This window comes from Barbus barbus (genome assembly GCF_936440315.1).
Source record: "Barbus barbus genome assembly, chromosome: 38".
Taxonomy (NCBI): domain Eukaryota; kingdom Metazoa; phylum Chordata; class Actinopteri; order Cypriniformes; family Cyprinidae; genus Barbus; species Barbus barbus.
This window is the reverse complement of record NC_136716.1, coordinates 18402198-18421167: the sequence shown is the minus strand read 5'-3', so window position 1 is coordinate 18421167 and position 18970 is coordinate 18402198. Positions and strand designations below refer to the sequence as shown.

Genomic DNA, 18970 nt, shown 5'->3' with positions numbered 1-18970 from the left:
GACGACTTAAACGAGTTCTTTTGTCGTTTTGAACGATCACCCCACACCCGCCCAGAACACCCCTCCACACAACCATTCACACCTCCAGCAACCCCTCTCTCCCCCACACCTACAATTCAAATCAGCGAAGACGATGTGTGCCAGGTCTTCAGGAAAAACAAAAGAAGGAAAGCACCTGGTCCAGATGGTGTGTCACCAGCCTGCCTAAAAATCTGTGCTGAGCAGCTGGCCCCCATCTTCACACAGATCTTCAATAGATCACTGGAGCTGTGTGAAGTCCCCTCATGCTTCAAACGCTCCACCATCATCCCCGTCCCAAAGAAACACAAAATTACTGGACTTAATGACTACAGACCTGTGGCACTAACGTCTGTAGCCATGAAATCATTCGAAAGACTGGTTCTGGCTCATCTGAAGGACATCACTGGACCCTTACTGGACCCCCTGCAGTTTGCCTACAGAGCAAACAGGTCTGTGGATGATGCAGTCAACATGGGACTGCACTTCATCCTGCAGCATCTGGACAGACCAGGGACTTATGTGAGGATCCTGTTTGTGGACTTCAGCTCTGCTTTTAACACCATTATCCCGGAAACCCTTCAAAATAAACTAACTCAGCTCTCCGTCCCCACCTCCGTCTGCCAGTGGATCAACAGCTTCCTGACAGACAGACAGCAGTTAGTAAAGCTTGGCAAATTCTCATCCAGCACTCGAACCATCAGCACTGGAGCTCCTCAGGGCTGCGTACTCTCCCCACTGCTCTTCTCCCTCTACACCAACGACTGCACATCTAAAGACCCCTCTGTCAAGCTCCTGAAGTTTGCAGACGACACCACACTGATCGGCCTCATCCAGGACGGTGACGAGTCTGCTTACAGACAGGAGGTTAAGGAGCTGGCTGTCTGGTGCAGTCTCAACAACCTGGAGCTTAACACGCTCAAAACTGTGGAGATGATCGTGGACTTCAGGAGAAACCCCCCTGCTCTCCCCCCACTTACCATCATGAACAGCACCGTGACTGCAGTGGAGTCATTCAGATTCTTGGGCACCACCATCTCTCAGGACCTAAAGATATTCACATTGACTCCATTGTCAGGAAGGCCCAGCAGAGGCTGTACTTTCTTCGCCAGCTGAGGAAGTTCAACCTGCCACAGGACTTACTGAAACAGTTCTACTCTGCCATCATTGAATCCATCCTCTGCACTTCATTAACCGTCTGGTTCAGCTCAGCTACCAAATCTGACCTCAGAAGACTACGGAGGGTAGTCCGGACTGCTGAGCGAATCATTGGTACAACCCTCCCCACTCTCCAAGAACTGTACTTATCCAGAGTGAGCAAAAGGGCTGGTAAAATCACTCTGGACCCCTCACATCCAGCACACAACCTCTTTGAACTGTTACCGTCTGGTCGACGCTACAGAGCTCTGAGCACCAGAACGACCAGACACAGGAACAGTTTCTTCCCTCAGTCAATACATCTCATGAACACTCAATAAATAAACGTAGAACACACAACTAATACATTATCCATTCACCACACTCACTTATTTTATTTTCTCATTTCTAATTTGCACATACTTCACCTGTACATACATAGTCGCCTATATTATATATTATATATTGTGTATTTTTTATTTTTTTTGCTGCTTTGTACATTGGCTATTGGCTATTTCCTGTTATTTTGTTTCATTACCTGTGTCCTGTCCTGTTACTGTCTTTCTGTTGCACTGTGGAGCTTCTGTCACTACAACAAATTCCTTGTATGTGTAAACATACTTGGCCAATAAAGCTCATTCTGATTCTGATTCTGATTCTGATTCTAACAGTCTCATGAGAACGGCTAGTCACCCCACAGAAGAGAGGGGCGGGGTGAGCAGAGCTCATTAGCATTTCAAGGAACATGCAACAGAACAGGTTGCTGTGAACAGAGCTGATTTTGACAAGGTAAAAAGGGTGTTTTTACACTACCATTAAGAGGGGCGATTCTAGGATTTTTTTCAACTAGGGGGCACAAGAGGGGCCACAATTAATAGAGAGGGGCCAATTTTATGTTGTGTATATATGCAAAACTGTAGATATCTGAATTATTTAAATTTCAGTAAGCTTTAAAATCAGCAATAATCAGTATCAGTTATTAGAAATCTTTAAATTCGCAAATGCAGTCATGTAACTCTAGACCTCCACCTCTGATATTTACAGCTTTTAAAGTGTGGAATGTGAGATAAACATCATACGATTTGCTTCAGCATCTCAATATCACTTTGCGTAGCCTACTGGCCAAAAAAAATCAAAAACACACAAACCTAATTGTGCTGTCTGTCCTAACACCGAAAGAGGGCAAAATCTAGCGCTGCAACTCGCTAATTGGAGGAAAAAAAATGGATTTAAAATAGATCAACTTACACTTGTTTTTTTTTTTACGTTGGTACCCTTGGTAAATATGATCAAAGAAGACTGTGGAAATTAATCTCCATTGTTAATCCTTTTGATCTTTTATTTTTAAAAAAAAAAATCACAAAAATCTAACCTTTCATTGGAGAATAAGAATTTAAAATGGGAGGAAATATCATTATTAAATAAATGTTTTTCTCAAATACACATTGGCCACAATTAATGGCACCCTTTTATTCAATACTTTTTGAAACAACCATTTGCCATTTTAACAGCTCTAAATTATCTCCTACAATGCCTGATGAGGTTAGAAAACACCTGACAGGAGATCAGAGACCATTCCTTCATCCAGATCCTTCAGATTCACAGCTCCATGACGGTGCTTCTTCTCTTCAGTTCACCTCACTCATTTTCTATAAAGTTCAGGTCAGAGGACTGGAATGGCCATAGCAGAAGCATGGTTTTGTACCCAGTGACCCATTTTTGTGTTGTTTTTGAGGTTTGTGTTTGGATTATTGTACGGTTGGAAGATCCAAACATGGCCCATTATAAGATTTCTAACAGAGTCAGTCACTTGTTGATTTTTTTATCTGTTGGTATTTGATAGAATCCATGATGCCACGTGTCTAAACAAGATGTCCAGGACCTCCATCAGAAATATAGGCCCACAACATAAAAAATACAGCAGTATATTTCATTGTACACATGGAGTACTTTTTTTATCCCTGTGTTCACCAAACCCATCTTGAGTGTTTGCTGCTAAAAATCTCATTTTTTAGTTTCATCTGACCATAGAAGCCAGTCCCATTTGAAGTTCCAGTCGTGTCTGATAACTGAATATTCTGGAGTTTGTTTTTGGATGAGCAAGGAGAATTTTACTTGAAACCCTCCCAAACAACATGTGGTGATGCAGGAGCTGTTTGGCAATTTTTTTTTAAAGGTTTTCTGACCCCGAGACTCAACTATTTTCTTCAATTCTCCAGCTGTAGTCCTTGGAGAGTCTTAAGCCACTCAAACTCTCCTTCTCACCGTGCATTAGGACGATATAGACACGCGTCCTCTTCCAGGCAGATTTGTAACATTTTCTGTTGATTGGAAATTCTTAAGTATTACCCTGATGTTGGAAATGGGAGTTTTCACTGCTCTAGCTTTTTTTTTCTTAAAGCCACTTCACTAATTTGTGAAGCTAAATTATCTTTTGCTGCACATCAGAAATATATTATTTGGTTTTTCTCATTGTGATGGATGATTAAGGGAATTTGGACTTTGTTTTTTCTCCTATTTATATTCCTGTGAAACAGGAAGCCATGGCTTGATAATGTCATGTTCATAATCCCCCTGGAGTGCTCCAATTTTTTAATGTGAATGGGAATATACTTCAGAGATATTTAACTCGTAAAAATTTCTAGGGGTGTCAATAATTGTGTCCAACCTGTATTTGAGAAAAAAAATAAATAAATCATAATGAGATTTCCTCCCATTTTCAATTGTTTTAGTTCAATGAAAGGTTACATTTTTGTAATTTTTTTAATAAAAGATCAAAAGGATTAATGATGCAAATTAATTTTTGCAGCCTTTTTTGTTCACATTTATCAAGGGTGTCGATAATTATGTCCACCACTGTATCTATCTATCTATCTATCTATCTATCTATCTATACATACACTAATTAACTATAATTAGACTTACATTTTCAAAAATGTCATGTCTACCCTGTTTTTTTGTTTGTTTGTTTGTTTGTTTGTTTTGATCAACTTATCACCCATCCAAGCTGCATTTACATTTAGTCATTTGGCAGACGCTTTTATCCAAACTGACTTACAATTGGGGAATACAAAAAGCGATTCATCTTGAAGAGGCAATCAGACAGAGGAAGTGCTCGTAACACCAAGTCTCAGTCATTGTTCAAATAAGTACAAGCTAGTAAGGGAGGGAGAGAAAGATAGTCGATTGTTTAGTTGGTTGTTTAGTGCATTGTTAGTCGAGTCATGCCAGGCTAGTCTTGACTGATTGAGCTGATCAGTTATTTTAAATTGTAGGAATATTATACAATATTACTGCTTTTACTCTATTTTGACCAAATAAATGCAGTCTTAGTGAGCATAAGAGACTTCTTTCAAAAACATTAAAAATCATGCCAGTCATAAACTTTTGAATGGCGTATGTAACTCTGAGTTGATGAAAAATGCACATGCTTAGATGAATGAAAAAAGGTGTTTCCTCATTCTCAGGCATTGCTCCCGTCAGTGATGTCAGAATGTTTTTGGAAATCACCCCTTGCACGAAGATACCAACTCTCCACTAGCATAGATATATAGACAGAGAGAGAGAGAGAGAGAGAGAGAGAGAGAGAGAGAGAGAGAGAGAGAGAGAGAGAGAGAGAGAGAGAGATATAGAGAGAGAGAGAGAGAGAGAGAGATATAGATATATAGACAGAGAGAGAGAGAGAGAGAGAGATAGATATAAATATATAGATATATATATACTAATTAACTACAATAAGACTTACATTGTCAAAAACGTCATGTCTACCCTGTTTTTATTTTATTTATTTATTTATTTATTTTTGTTCGTTTGTTTGTTTATTTGATCACCTTATCCCCCATCTGCTGCACTGTTAGTCAAGTCCATGCCAGGCTAGTCTTGACTAATTGAGCTGATCACCCTTGCCTAACAGTATGGACTTTGCATTTTTAGCTTTTTAGCTAAAAAGTGCTGTCATCTTTTGCTCCATAACTGATTTCTAGTGTTTGTTTTTCTTTAATGGAGAAAAGTTAACAGAGAGCTCACATCTGGTGTTGTAGGCCTCCATGTGTCTACACTACAGTGAACAGGTCTCTCTAGTGGTGATTTATAAAACTGCAGAGTTACTTGAGAGGAAATGAGTGGAAATTAGTTATCTTTTTTCTGTCAGTAAAGACATGTGTATTTGAAATAGAATAGTTCAATATTTATTAGAAGATTTGTTACACAGCTAACATTTCTCATCTCATTAAGAGTGCATGTATACACCGTTGTGACAACACTTTTGTCACTTTTGCAAATGCACTGCAGGAATGGATTGGCATTTTTAGATCTTAGTTCCTTGTGTTAAACACATTCTCAGAAAAACCCACTCAAATAAAACAAACATGCAATCGACTGGTGCACACTGTACCTTTTAGGTAGAGTGATCAATTAATCTTTGATTTATTGTCCTAGTGCAAGGACAAGTGTTTGTTTACTTATAAGATGGAAAATCAATGCATTTATATCACTCATCTAAGGCCCTTGATTAATCTCAATGTCTCACTAATCTAATATGTATGAGGATATTATTATGGACTATTGCTTAACCTTTTAAATATACTCTCATATGTAAAATATTAATTGGCCTTAAAATGTACTCAAAGTTACAGAGGGCTAAAATTACTTGATCCAATGAAATTATTAAATTACAAAACAGGTCATACATGCACTTTTCACACGGAAGTTCAAATGTGGGGGAATCTTGCTAGAATCTAGATTTGCAAGGAATTTGTGTAAATAACCACAGACATCTGAGACATCAAGGAAAAGAATCAACATGCATCGCTTCTATCGCGTAAAGTCATTGCCAGTAAGGAACTGGTACTTTCTGTGACCAAATTTTCCGTGAATCTAAAATATGTTTTCAACAAAGGGAGGATACATAATGAGAAACTCCTCCTTCTTCAGTGACAATAGAAGCCTTCTTTCAAAATCATGACATGCATATTTGTGAAAACAGGACAGCAGTACAGAGGACACTGTTTTTACTGCGACACACACAATAGTTAAGGTAATCCATTTATGATGTATTGCAGGTCTACTGATTCAATGACTAAACTGATCTGATTTAGTTGTACACGTTAAGAAATTATGGCTACACTACTGTTCATTATATTTTTAGCAATATGCATCTTTCTTGCAGTTTAAAAAATATAACTGAAAAGCACCCAGTGCATGCTTTTTAGTGAAAAGCTTTGCTTTGGTTTTTCCAAATATCAATATTCCTAGAAAGAATCTAAATAATGAGCTGACTCATGCAGTATTGTATATTTAAAGAGATAAATAAAATAAAAATGTGTCATTATTTACTCACCCTAATGTCATTTCAAAACTTTTTTTCTTCTGCGGAACACAAAAGAAGATATTTTGAAGAATGTTTTTGTTCATATAATGAAAGTCAATGGGATTTAAACCAATGTTACAAAAAATTAATTTGTCAAAATATCTTCTTTTGTGTTCCCCAAAATATAACACACAAGTTTGGAATGACATGAGGTGAGTTAATGTAAATTAAAAAAAATTTTTTTTTGGGTGAACTCAGTTTGTTTTAACTTCATAAATACATTTTTGTAAAATACAGCGATGTGGCTTTTTCTATGTTGTATATTCGCAAGCACCAATCATTGCTTAAATATCATCTGATGTGTGTGATAACAGACATATCATGTCTGTTTTAGCAGATATTCAGCATTATCCAAATGAACAGCAGACGTAAATCAGGTATGTCTGAAATCTATTTTAAACAATACAGACTGGCTAGAACCAGAATTGCCAGAAATGAAATTTTATATATATATATATTTTGTATACATATACAAAATCATCTGTCTCATTAAAATTCTATTGCGAGAACTATTACAGATAGTGACGAGTGGTTAAATTCTGGTTAATCGTATGTACTCTTCTCCAACAGATTTAAATGCTTCATGTCACAATGAAGCAGCTGAGGTGGAGGAAGTGTGCACAGGTTTTCTATTAAAGTCCCCTCCTCCTAGACAGATAAAATATACGGTATAACGTTCGGATTTCCTACACAGAAATATCAGCAGTTCATAAGTATCATCTATGTATCTCATCTAAGACATTTCAATATTTATTGCAGAAATCATGGAAGCGCCGCTTCTTTGTGCTTTCAAAGACAAATGACAGCAGCCATGAACTAAAATACTACAAATCCTCTGAGAGAGACAAACCTATAAAATCTATACAAGCTTCCACGTAAGGCGAAAGCTTTTGATTACTTTTCCCATTAACAAAAAGGGTTAGTATTATACAGTAATATAATGATTTTTTCTATGTAGCATCACAATGCTGAAAGTGCATCCTCAAGAAAATAAAGCTTTTGAATGGATTTGTAAAACCTTCAACTGCCCTCCGTCCTCTGTGCTCTACATGAAAGCAGAAAATCCAGGAGACAAGGTCCCAAGAGAATTTTTCTTCATTGGAGACAGCAGGTTTGCCATGATTACCATTGCTGTGCCATAATTCCCATACTTAGCAAAAAGCTGCATAAAAAAATGCAAATAAATGGACAAAATAAACTAAGGTTAGCCCTTTTAGTGCTAATATATGGGATCTTTTGTTTTCAGGGATGATGTGGATAAATGGTTCAATGCTTTATTCGGGGCTATAAAGGTGAGACATTCTACTTTTTGCCTATGAGCTTAATAGCTTTAATTCAGTCATAATTCTCTTTGAAAAAAATCATTAAACAATTTTAGTTTTTTAATATATTCAATTGATATATTAAATATATATTACAAGATCATTTTTGTCAATTTTAACAAATAATTATTAATCAATGCAATTTCATGGGTCTTAAACAGTTCCTTTTTCAAATTGTTTACAGAATTACAAAATTGAGCCACAAACTGAACCTCAGTGCACGACAGAATCCAACTCCAAAGACCAAAGCCCCTCTGACACTGAAGACGTAATTAATTCACTATCAATGCTTTCACATGCTTGTTTGTGACTTTGACTCAGTTCTCATAACTTTGCTTGAATTATTTCTGAGTTGTACCTCTCAATTATTGCAGACTGAAGTTGATAGTAAACCTCCACTGCCTCCAAGGAAGAAGTCAGCATCTGAACATGTTCCCACCCAGCACGGTCAATGTAGCCAGTCACCCAGAAGCAGCCCATCTGCAACCCTGGTATGGCATAGTTAAACCCACAAACATACACTTTCACTTATAAAACCAAACACTTGTATCATACAACCCGAATTACGGAAATGTTGGGACATTTTTTAAATTTGAATAAAATGAAAAGTAAAAGAATTTCAAATCACATGAGCCATAATTTTATTCACAATAGAACATATAACATAACAAATGTTTAAACTGAGAAATTTTACAATTTTATGCACAAAATGAGCTCATTTCAAATTTGATGTCTGCAACAGGTCTCAAAATAGTTGGGACGGGGGTATGTTTACCTTGCTGTACCATCTCCTCTTCTTTTCAAAACAGTTTGAAGACGTCTGGGCATTGAGGTTATGAGTTTCTGGAGTTTTGGTGTTGGAATTTGGTCCCATTCTTGCCTGATATAGGTTTCCAGCTGCTGGAGAGTTCGTGGTCGTCTTTGACGTATTTTCCGTTGTAATGTGTTTACAACAATTTATTTTTTCAGGTGTATGAAAATCTGAAAGAAGAGGAACGGCTTGATGAGACTGCAAAGGAAAGTAATGAGGACATGCCATCAGGGTATGACAAACTCTCTTTATGTATTTAAATTTACTTTACCTCAACTGAACCTGTTAGTGCTTATTTACCCTTAAAAAATGCAACATTATTTTTTATATTTGAATCCATTTGTGTCCTTCTTGAGTACACAGAAGGCTGTATAACAGACCAATTTGTTTTTGATTTTGACCTCATTTTTTGATATCATTTGCAATTTAATGTTGCAATGTTCAAAAGCTTATTTACAGTCAAGTATCATTTTGCACAGTCATTTACAAATGTACTGTGTTCACATGAGATTCACACGGGGGCAACAAAGGGCTTTACCTATTGTTAGAGGCTTGTTTTTTTAGACTCTCATGCTTTGAGCAAATTATAATTATTTGCTGTTCTTTCCAGGGAGAGTGTGACTGGCACATCTAGAAACAGTCTGTTGGAATTTGTCACAAAAGCCTTCAATGATATGAAGACACCACAAACATCCACTGAGTCAGATGGACAAAGGTAAAACAACTGACAAATTAAATTTCAACAGATCATCGCTTATTTCTGCATAATGTTATATGTCACATTATGAACAATATCTCAGGTTCCCTAGCCTAGAGAATAAAAAGCTTTGTGCAAAGCCTTAAGGGTTTTTTTTTTACCTTACCTGTCACAAATCAGCATGCATTACATTTATGAAAAGTATCCAGCAGTGATCTTGCTCAACTAGTTATTACACATATTACAAAGACGAGTCAGAACTAATTTTGCAACCTGATACTGCGACTTACATCATCATTTTAAACTTTGTAGCACCTTAAGCAGTTAAATCTTACCTTAAAAAAAATCAGCACCACCATAATGGGTTGTCCCTCATTGTCATCCTAGGGATTTATGGAATACAAGAAAACAGTACTAATAATAAAAACACTAAAAACTCTTGCTTTGACTTCAATGGAAACTGTGCCTCCACTAAGCTGAACAGGTCAATTCCAGGCAAGAGGTGATTAGAACATCCGTAGAAGATCAATTCAATAGAAAACAACATACTGCAAAATTTAGTTGTCAAACAACTGGGGTTATGAAATTGTAGTTTTGGAATCTAGTTACATTTTGAGTTACATGTTACATAGCTACATGTTTTCCATTCCTCAGTGAAACACACATTGAGAAGGGAATCTACATAAGCCATCATGATGCAAACAGCTTGGTATTTTCAGAGGAGGAGGGAAAACCATGGTACGATTCTCACAAATAAATAAAAAATTTACAGGAAATGTTGGGCTGAACCCAGAAGCATGGTGTCCTTATGCTCTCTGGTTCATGCAAGTTTGTTTGGATTCATTTTTGCTATTATTTTCTTCACTAGTGTATCTGAATGTGGGGAGATTGAGGCTTCATCTCTGTTCCACAAGGGAGATCAGATACTGGCTGTCAATGACCTGTTGACAGACACAGTGGAGGAGGTATAAACATACCTAAGAAGACTCAGCAAGTGCGAGGTAGTCATGAGTCAGAGTACAAGAATGATTTTGTAAATGGAATCAGAGCTAAATGGCTATAGTTGAACTTACACTTTTTTGCTCTCTCTCCAGGTAAAACTGACCATTCGAAGGCTCCCGGGCTCCATTCCTTTGAATTCTGTACCCTGCTGAGGACACAAACAAAATGCTGTGCTATGGTTCTTCTTTGGCCTTTCAATTCTCTCTTAAAATCAAAGTAATTTTTTTTTCTCTATGGGGAATAGCACTGTACTGGCAATCAGTAGTCAAAGAGAACGAGTTGAAAGTGCAAGGTTGAGGCAATAGAAACATTAAAACAAGATATAATTGAAATTTCTTCTAGCAGTAAATGAATGTTAGATAGTGTTAAGATAGGTTGAACAGTATTTTTCTGAACATCTTAAAATACCTGTGAATCTGAAATTGCATTTAAATGCAGTATATTTTGTAGCCACATGGTGGCAGACAAACACAAACTGAATTATATTAAAACTTGATCTTATATTCTTATAACCTGAATTCTGATTGTTCCTGTTCAGCATATAAATTCATATCAAGTATCTTTTATTGTATTACTTTGGCAAAGAATGTGTTTTTATAAACTGACAGCTGCATTATTGCAGTTTCTTTGAAACCTGTCATGTTGGTAGAAAATGTATTTAAATTATTATTTTTTTTTCAAATTGAAATGAAGTTAAGACAGTATAATGTAATAAATACATGTTAAAAAAAACTAAAGAACTGACACTGTTCAGTATGTAAATGACTTTTCTTGAGAAAAATTATATCTTGCACATGCACAAATATGAAATAAAATGTGATTCAGAGAACAAAATCATTAAATGAAACAAGTGTAGAGTGGATAGAATTTATTTCCTTTAAAAACATTTTTTAATATACAGTATAAAACCGTCAGAGTAAAAAATAAAAAAAAAACCCTACTAAAATAAGAGGGCATATGTGGTCCATTCCTGCATTAACCACCAGCAAGGGGAGCCATTCATAAAAGGCAACACTATTAACCATCACACAACCAGCACTTAAAAGGCAGGCAGGAAGAAAAACTATGAGAAGGCAGTCCAAAACGCTCTCATTTGAAATGGTCCACTGAGTAATACTGGTCTAGTCAGTAAAGGCACCATTTGACTGTTTGGCCAAAGGTTTGATTGCGGATGTCAGTTTACTTTATTGCCTTGTTCCACAGCTTGAGTTTCTCAGGGCACATGATGTTGAGCTGAGGTTTCTGGGTTCAGCCTGCCACTCACGGAAGCAGCCCTCCATGTCTTTCCTGCTCCTCCAGCTGCCCACATTCACCGTGGGAATGATCTTTTTCGGCTGCAGCCACTGCACAAAACGCTTCAGCTCAAGAAAACTGCTGTGCTCACTGTAGGGAATACCTGGAACGGATAAGTATAGAGTAGGAAAATATCTCTCAAAATCTTTGAGATGCTGGGAAAACATATTTATGTCCTGATCTCCTTGCTCAAAAGACCAACCATGATTTCTGCAGCTTAAGTAGAGTCACACTCTAGCCTTTTGTATAATTATTTCACAAATTATATAGTGTGTTTGTGTAAAGTAACAAGAACAAATTCCCATTAATTCCCATGTTGGATGTCTCAGATTCCAGTGTAGCTTGTGAAATGAGATCTACTGCTTGAGGCAGCACCTGGTTGGGCTGCAGACCGCTGATATTATGAAATTAAAACCCTGGGCTTGCAAAACCTGACATCTTGAATTTTTCTCTGGGTCAAATCACATCTGCTGATTCTGTTAATACAGGGCATGCTGTTTTAGCCAGAAACGACGTTCAGCATTTCTAACAACTGCAGGAAGGGAGAAAAATCAATATAATATAATTACATTCCACATACGAAGCCATTAGGTATAATCTTGTCAGTTAGTGAACAGAATGACAAGACTGTGTTGTGTCTACACTGAAAATCAGTTCAATGGAAAGCAATCCTCTTTAAGATCGTATTAAGGAAGGGATGGTGTGGCAGATATCAATAAAAAAAATAGCATGTTTTCTGCATTTTGGTTTTATTGGTATAGACCTACCATTAAGCAAAATGAAGAAAACCTATTAAAGCGCCATAAAACTGTCCATCCTAGATGCTAGCAAATGGAGCAATATAAGGCGTTTTTTATCCGCTTTTTCAAACGTCTTATTTCCATTTTGATTTAAAAGGATGACAAAAATACAAACTCATTTTGCTCAGGGCTCTTAAAGTCACCAGACAAAATAGAGGGTATTTTTTCCTCTTCTAAAATCAAAATGCAAATACAACATTACAGAAACAACACAATTTGGTGTACATCTACTTCCCTGGATTAGGGTTTGTTTGGACTTGCAATTTAAATTTCAAGTGAAGCAACCAAATTTTCTGAAAATATTAGAAGCGTAGCCCTACATGTGTGCTACTGGCTGATTTTGCCGAAAACCTTTCTTGTTAATGTCAGCATCCCAGACAGTCGCAGATATTTCAATTGTGTTAAACACATGAAATAGTGAATGAGAGAAGTAAAATCACTATATTTAATCCTTTATAAATCTAGACACATACCATAGATACTGATGTTCTCTTGAGTCTGAGGCTGGATGTCTTCCACCCTTACAGTTTGGTTGAAGGTCCAGCCTGTGGGCTTGAATGCCACTAGCTTGTCATACTGCCTGGAGAACTTATTCAAGTGTGTCCGCAGGTTCTGTACAGTTAAGAAAAAAAAAAAACACCCAAATCGTTCTGGTCATAATAGTTATGCTGATTAGATTGAGCTGTCGCTCATCATTATTTTGAATAAATATGTCTGCAAATACAATTAGTGTAAACACGAATATACTCTTATTCAGAAGTTTTGGGAGAGTATTTTTTTAAAGAAATTAATACCTTTTTTTTTTTTTTTTTGAAAGAATGCATTAAATTTATCAAAAGTGACAGCAAAAGACATTTATAACGCAGATTTCCATTTAAAAAATAAAGGCTGTTCATTTATACTTTCTATTCAAAGTACCCCAGTTTCCACAAAAATATTAAGCATCACAATTGTATTAAACATTGATAAGATATCAAAAACGTTATTTTAAATTGTAATATTACTGTTTTAGAGCATTTTTTATTAAATAAATACAGCCTTGATGTGCATAAGACTCCTGACCCCAAACTTTTGAATGGTAGTATGCGTGACAAAAAGGGTAATTCAAGTCAAATGATGCCACATTGCAATCAGCTTCTTTCTTTCAATTTACATAATGACTTTTCAATGTGGCTGCAAAGAAATGTTCTGCAATCTACAATCAACCTTGCCCTGCAATTTTTCCTTCTTCCTGTCAGAGCCATTTAAACTCGTTTCTCATTGGTAACAACTCTGAAATTGTTTTGAATCAACATCTACATTTGCATGGGTGAGAAAAGTTGCTTATAATGGTTCAGGGCACATCATATAACTAATCTTTATTATCTGCAACTGTCTCATTAGAATTTACTTTCAGTCAGACTCAATCAGTGCTACCGCTGCCAGAACTGCTGCGCTGGCACTTGGTCTCTGTAATTAGAATCTTAATTTTTTCCCTCCCGCATTAGCATAAACGCGCTGTCAAGGAAAATTAAAGATAACACTGAACGCTGCATGAATTTTAAACTCCAAATTGAATAAGTAAACATAGCATCTTTGATTGTGTTTAGCATAATCAGCTCTTTTTATATACTTACGAACTCAAAAAGCAAAAATTGCAGATGATAAAAAATGCATTTCATAATTTATTACTTACAGATATGATGCAGAAGTTTTAAATGTAGTTCAACTTACTTTGAAATTGAGCTGCATCATGGGAAGTACATGCACCTGGGCCACCTGCCAGTCTGTAGTGATGCGCTGGCCAATCTCCTCCGACTCCAGGCAGCACATGGTGTTATACTTATCTTTGGACAAACACACCTTAGAGCCCAACACTTCTGATACAGCTAGAGGAACAGGTGAGACAGGTAAAAAATGTTTGTCTCTCTATATAGACAAGGAACAAATTAAAATTATTGGGATTTGGAAAGAAGTTGCAATCCAGTGAGACAGTCAAGAGAGATTTCATTTTAGCAAAACAATCCACAGCGGGACACTAAGTAATAGCTTTAAAAGTAAATGGGTGCATGACATTAATCATGGATGCATTTTTTTAAAACGAACAGGAATTCAGTCAGACAAACCGTGGAACAGGAACAATTTCAAAGTCAAGTTAGGACAGCATCTGCAAGCCTCTTTTTTAAACTGTTTTATTTTATACGAGCCTCATTCACGAGTATGACGGTCACGGATAATAGAAAAGCGAACAATCTACTCTTTCAAGAGCGGATGAAGTAGCACAAGGTCTACATGAGGTCTGGACAAAGCAGGACAACATTGCTCACTGACCTAGAAAAACCTTCTCTTTCCCAACTGCGTAGGTGCCACAAACCACAAGTGTACGAGGGTTCAGTGTGACCTGTTCAAACGCTGTGTTTACAGCAAAGGTGATGACTTCCTGTTGAGTGGGAAATGTATACTGAGGACTGCAATACCTATGGTGAAACAAAAAAAAACCTGTTTTATTTAGTTTTTAATCTCAACCCTATAACTCATCTCAGTTGATGTAATGAATCAAAAGTGGGCAACACATAACGCAGCACCAAAAAGTAGTTTTGTTAGTGGGGAACTCACGTTGTGTCCAGATAGAGGGTCTGTATCCTGAGACCCTGCAGCTCTGGGTAGCGCTCCATGGACGGATCAGCCCGGAAGTCACCTGTGTGGAGTACCGTCTGGCCATCTGGCAGAACAAATAGCAATATGGCTGCCCCAGGACAGCTGGGGGGGGGAGACAGTCATGGTAATTAAGGTCTTGTCATTCTGTATGAACATAGGCACCTGTGATAAAGAAATAAAATTGGCTTCAAATGTTCATTAGTTAGAGGAGACACTCACTGATTAGCATCCAGGAGAGTGACTTTCACTCCTTGCACCATACACTCTGTGTTCATTGGGAGAACGTGAACATACTGCTCAGCCACCTTCAGCTTGCTCTTCACCAGGTTACCAGTTATCTGCCAAGATTAAAACCAGTTAGTCATGAAATCCAAGATTCAGACAAGAGCAATTCCTCCCTGACACCATCATTGAAAAAAAAGAAAGCATTTTTTCTTCATTGGGTTTTGCTTTCCCAATGTTTTTCCTTTTTTCACCTTCATCTTGATTTATGTAAATTTGTGATGTTTCATGTCAATGTGGTGCTATTTCTGATTTCATAACCATGACACATTTTTTGAAGTTTAAAGTGTTTGGTTTAAATTTCAACCAAAAATGAAAATTCTTTCATGATTTACTCACGCCAAACATGATTTACAACTCCGTGTTCCTCCAAAAAGGAACTCCATGTTCCTTCCTGACTTGCTATCTTGCATGGAATATAAAAGAAAACACTTCTGAGATGTGCTTGTGTTTTTTTGTGTGTGTATACAATAGAAGCCAATGGCCTTCAAAGCTGTGTGGCTCCCAATGCTCTTTTGTATTTCAAAAAAGAAAGAAATGAATAAAGGTTTGGAAGAACCTTGATTAACCATCCCTTTAGTTTCTTTGGAGGGAACTGTGAATGTTAGAGAATTTCTATATAGTAAATTGAACTCTTCAGTTATCTAAAGATCAAGAAAAATCCTGCTTTCATTATTTTTCATTATTGTGCAATGAGGTTGAGATACATACTTTGTTACAGTAGATGGGTAAAACAGAGTCTTTTTTCAAGCCAATGTAGTGGTCCGAGTGGAAGTGAGTGAGAAAGTAGGCTGTGACGCCTTCAACAACCCCATACTGAAAAGCATCCACAGCAAAACCAGTTCCTAAACAAAGAAAAAGCATATTATATTCTCCAAAGTACATTAGACCAAAACAAGCTAAACAATAATAGTTATTATGGGAGTAAAAGAATAATACACGCAGTCTAGTACATTAAAGTTCTGGCAGAGCTATTAAGACTGAAAGTGTAAATGCTTATGCAATCTCAACAAGTGGTATTAAGTAGGTCAAAACAAAAGCATTAAAGCAGATCACAAACCAGGAATTTTCTTGTAGAATGGACACCGCTTGGGCTCCTTGGGATCTCCATCTGTCGCTCTTCCTCCGTTCCATCTTTTCTGCCTCTCTGCCCTCCCTCCTCGCTTTCCTTCTGTTTGCGTGGGCCGAGTCGTACCGTCTTCTGCAGCAGGCGAGACACTGGACACTTCAAATGGAGCTTTGCTCTTCCTGCGCCGTCTACCCTGGAGCTTAGTGTCTTCCCCCTGAGCTTCTGAAATCCTTGCTCTCCTAGACCCTTGCTGATCGGCCTCTCTGACCGTTGCCTTCACTTCCTCCTCAGTCTTTTTTTCATTCAATGGCTTCAAGCCAAAAAACACCCCAATGTCTGTTTGCTTTAATCCAGAGGGACCTGCCTTGGTCTGAGTTCTCCTAGGAGCCATAGATGTTGTTTTCTGAGTTAAGGCTGTTTGGGTGAAAGACAGCTCTTGGTTTATGTAACTGTTGGCATGTACAGGATTAGATATGCGCTTCCGAAGATGCTCTAATACCAAACTTTGAGGTGACTGTAGCCGGGAGTTTGGATCTTCATGATTTGTGGTGGATTGTTTTCCTATTGATTGAGGTCCATACTGAAATGTTCCATCAGAAACACCTGTGGAGCTGGAAGTAGTCAGGTGATCATCAGGTGCTAAAGATGTCTGCAGTTTCTCACAGGTGTCTAACGAGTTTTTGTTTGGTCCATTTTCCCTGTTTCCTGTCTCATATTGGTCCAGCATATTATAGAATAGATCATCATCTTCATCGCTGAACAGTTTAAGAGAATCATCATCCTGCAGTGCAGTATGAATCTCTATACTAGTTTTTTTAGTTCTGTGCTCCTTATCCACATCTGGAAGTTCAGAGAGTGGGGAGTAGGAGATATAATCATCATCATTACATTCAAAGAGCTCAGCTTTAACCTCATTAGTCTGTGCCTGAACAGCATTGTCAACACTATGTGCTTTAACTGGAGTTGAAGTCTTCATTCTTTCTTCCTGTGAAGAATTCTGAGATTGAGATCTTTTGACGGAAGGACACCAACCTTTCTTTTTCTTGATATCTTCAGTATTAGGGGAGCGTAAAAGCAGCAGAGCGTTACTCTGGGTGGGAGTTCCCTTTGGTTCATCACCAGGAGATGAACTTTGGCTGGATGAAGCAGATACATTCACAGCGCTATTCACAGAGCTCTCCATACCAGATGCAGGTGCAACATTATTAACTGACTTCAAGCTGAAGTCTGAGATGGCTTGGGTCCTGCAGTCATTCAGCGCTCGACTCTGAGCGAGTAGAGAGTGGCTGTATCTCTTGTAGTGATTAGGAATGGAGGACATACAATGAAGACCATCTGGACATTCTGTAACATTAGAGACAGAAAGTGTAAATATTTCTTAAATATTATACAATAATATTCTTGGAAATATTCCACAAAGTGATAAGAGCATGTTACTAATGATGGGTTTATCAAGCCTTATAATCAATTAATTTTCTAGTTGTACATATAGTAAATATTGAAGTAAAAGACATCAGTCATAAAACAGAAAAGAATCCATTGACCACTATTCATGATTATTTTTTTTACATTTATTTATTTTAATAATTTCATAACTGATTGTGTTCGAGAATAGCATTCTCTAGCTGTCTATATTTTAGAGGGGCGTATAATTAAAAAAATAATGCACATGTGAATTAAATGTATAGTAAATGTACATGATTTTTCCAGCTATGTAAATAACAACAATTAAAAAAAATGGTATTTCCATATATGTGGGAACCCTGTAATGATCTGATGAGTTGAAGTTGGTATGCTAGACAACAGAATGAATGTTGATTTTACATATGTATGAAAAACATTACCTTTACAGTTGTCGCCAGGGTTGTCTAAGCATTGTGCAACATGCCATTGTTGTGACTGAACCACCAAGAGGGAAAATGGCATTTGACAGACAGGACAGTAGCCTCCTGACTGAGGGTCTTTAACCTGGACATCCCGAGAAAGTGTCCCATGATTCACGTCCAGGGGTCCTGAGTTCACAGTGTTAACAGGAGCATTACTGCCATTCTGATCTAAACCAGAGTGTGTTTCAGCAATGTTGACACTTGTTTTTTGCACTGATGTCCCAGGATTGCCATCCTTTCTCCTCTTTGTCCTATCTTCTCTTGTTATCTGTGATTTGCATATTCGTTTTTTGGTCGTCTTAAGAGGTTTATAATCCCAAATTTCACTCTCAGAGCCGCTCTGTGACATTTGTAAACATTAACAGATTCTACTGGTTTGTTCTGAAGGAAGCTGTTTTGTAACACCACATTCATGCTCTCTTAATACAAAAAACGCGACCAGAACACAAATAAGACCGTATCATTAAGAAATTCATCGCGAAAGCAAAAAAAATCTGTAAAGACGCATTCTGTAAAAGTATTTGAACAAAAACCGTTCATATTAGCTAATCCCTTTCGTCATTACACTTACCGCCAATGTTGAAAGCGCATTTATTTTCCCATTGATGTTCGCATTTTCCATAATGCAAATAGTATCGAATCATTAGT

At 37.3% G+C, this 18970-nt stretch overlaps 2 protein-coding genes across 5 annotated transcripts; one reads left to right on the top strand and one right to left on the bottom strand.

Annotated features, from left to right (window-relative positions):
- The first annotated feature begins 6116 nt into the window (after positions 1–6116).
- LOC306857455 (uncharacterized protein) lies at positions 6117–11199 on the top strand. Of its 4 annotated transcripts, none has more exons than XM_079397407.1 (13): positions 6117–6190; positions 6861–6900; positions 7094–7191; positions 7283–7398; positions 7482–7634; positions 7770–7815; positions 8030–8113; positions 8220–8336; positions 8815–8888; positions 9267–9371; positions 10008–10091; positions 10222–10354; positions 10448–11199. In XM_079397407.1, the coding sequence occupies exons 2-12, from the start codon at positions 6879–6881 to the stop codon at positions 10322–10324; spliced, it is 1002 nt and encodes a 333-aa protein (XP_079253533.1). In that variant the 5' UTR covers positions 6117–6190; positions 6861–6878; the 3' UTR covers positions 10325–10354; positions 10448–11199. The 4 variants fall into 4 exon arrangements, with proteins under 4 accessions (XP_079253533.1, XP_079253534.1, XP_079253536.1 ...); XM_079397408.1 differs by having other exon boundaries at positions 6858–6900; XM_079397410.1 differs by having other exon boundaries at positions 6120–6190; positions 6838–6900.
- Positions 11200–11207: 8 nt separating this feature from the next.
- LOC306857454 (DNA cross-link repair 1A protein-like) lies at positions 11208–18923 on the bottom strand. The gene is made up of 9 exons (XM_079397406.1): positions 18281–18923; positions 16428–17780; positions 16079–16212; positions 15305–15423; positions 15044–15187; positions 14759–14904; positions 14162–14316; positions 12922–13060; positions 11208–11751 (listed from the first exon to the last, which is right to left on the bottom strand). The coding sequence occupies exons 1-9, from the start codon at positions 18669–18671 to the stop codon at positions 11540–11542; spliced, it is 2793 nt and encodes a 930-aa protein (XP_079253532.1). The 5' UTR covers positions 18672–18923; the 3' UTR covers positions 11208–11539.
- Between the last annotated feature and the right edge of the window lie 47 nt (positions 18924–18970).